The 1,645-nt window shown below is 42.1% G+C and overlaps 1 protein-coding gene across 1 annotated transcript; it reads right to left on the bottom strand.

Moving 5' to 3' along the window:
* Positions 1-339: 339 nt before the first annotated feature.
* On the bottom strand, positions 340-781 carry LOC134934294 (gastrula zinc finger protein XlCGF71.1-like). The gene is made up of 2 exons (XM_063929758.1): positions 610-781; positions 340-545 (listed from the first exon to the last, which is right to left on the bottom strand). The coding sequence occupies exons 1-2, from the start codon at positions 779-781 to the stop codon at positions 340-342; spliced, it is 378 nt and encodes a 125-aa protein (XP_063785828.1).
* Positions 782-1,645: the final 864 nt, after the last annotated feature.

Here is a 1,645-nt window from a genome sequence, read left to right as displayed (position 1 = left end):
AATCAGGCCCTCAGTGTGACTCCTCATGTGATTAATAAGTGTTATATTTCTAGTAAAACATTTGCTGCATTCACAGCAATTATATGGTTTCTCTCCTATGTGACTCCTGTGATGTTTAACAAGATGCTGCTTTTCTGCAAAACACTTGCTACACTCAGAATATTTAAATGGTTTCTCTCACGTGTGAATCCACTGATGTGTAGCCAGATGTGACTTTTGGATAAAACACTTCCTACATTCAGAACATTTAAATTGTTTCTCTCCTGTGTGACTCTTCTGGTGTATAACAATTTGTGACTTATGGGTAAAACACTTGCTGCATTCAGAACATGAAAATGGTTAATCTCCTGTGTGAATCTTCTGATGTAAAACAAGACAGGATTGATCAGTAAAACATTTGCTGCATTCAGAACACATAAATGGTTTCTCTTCCATATGCATCCTTTGATGTATAACAAGGTATGACTTATGGGTAAAGCGCTTGCTGCATTCAGAACATATAAGTGGTTTCTCTCCTGTGTGACTCCTCTGATGTATAACAAGATCTGATTTTAAGAGAATATAATTTGCTACATTCAGGACAAATAAATGGTTTCTCTCCTGTGTGACTTCTCTGATGTATAACAAGATATGACTTATGGGTAAAACATTTGCTGCTCTCAGAACATGTAAATGGTCTCTCTCCTGTGTGAATTATCTGATGTCTGAGAAGCTGGGATTTATATGTAAAGCTTTTGTCACACTCAGAGCACAGATGGGGTTTCTCTCCTGTGAGAATCATCATGTATTAGATGAGAAACAAATTAGCTGTAGAAGGTTTCTCCTATGCAAAAAATTAAAATAGTTTGTGTGAATCCTCCAGATGTATGTAGAAATGACGTCCTTAGTTGGCTTGATCAGAGAACAATTGGGGTCATTCCGAGTTGATCGTAGCTGTGCTAAATTTAGCATAGCTACGATCATCTTCCCTGACATGCGGGGGGACGCCCAGGGCAGGGCTAGTCCGCCCCGCATGTCAGTCCGGCCCCCTCGCCCCCACACACAAATACAAAAGCATCGCACAGCGGCGATGCTCTTGTATTTGTGGAGTAACTCCCAGCCAGCCAGCCAGCCGCCACGACCCCCACCCCCAATGGTTCGGCTACGCCTGCATTGGTCGGACCACGCCTACTAAATGGCGGCTTAACGCCACCGTTCAGCCCCTCCCACCCAGCGACCGCCTCTGTCTCAGAGGCAATCAATATGCAGCGTCGACTGCCATGCGCAGTTTCGACCTGATCGCTGCGCTACGACAAACTGCAGCAAGCGATCGGGTCGGAATGATCCCCAATGTCCCTTTCCACAATGTCTTCTAATATTCTTACTGGGAATTCTGCTCTTTATTTTTAATGTAAGAAAAAGGTAATATTTAAAAGCAAACAGGTTACTGGTGTAAATCTGCTTTTACTACAGTGTTATTTTGTATAAGAAGCATTAGATATTTGTGTACACTCACAAATATGACCCAGTAATTTACTATTGTTTTTATATATGTTATGAAAATTGTGTAATCCTCATACTCTGACCTCAGCATGTGCAGATTACACATCACTCCCCCCTACACTGACAATCAGTGCCGTAACTAGGCATTTTAGCGCTGTGTGCA

The sequence above is a fragment of the Pseudophryne corroboree genome, chromosome 6 (assembly GCF_028390025.1).
Source record: "Pseudophryne corroboree isolate aPseCor3 chromosome 6, aPseCor3.hap2, whole genome shotgun sequence".
In the NCBI taxonomy this organism is placed as follows: Eukaryota; Metazoa; Chordata; class Amphibia; order Anura; family Myobatrachidae; genus Pseudophryne; species Pseudophryne corroboree.
This window is presented reverse-complemented; position numbering and strand designations above follow the sequence as displayed.

Bases quoted from the DNA above. Each gene is read 5' to 3' on its own strand.
- LOC134934294 (XM_063929758.1), bottom strand. From the start codon at position 781: ATGATTCTCACAGGAGAGAAACCCCATCTGTGCTCTGAGTGTGACAAA. The intron at 546-609 runs GTCACACAGGAG...TCTTAAAATCAG, and splicing joins TCTTGTTATACATCAGAGAA to ATCTTGTTATACATCAGAGG.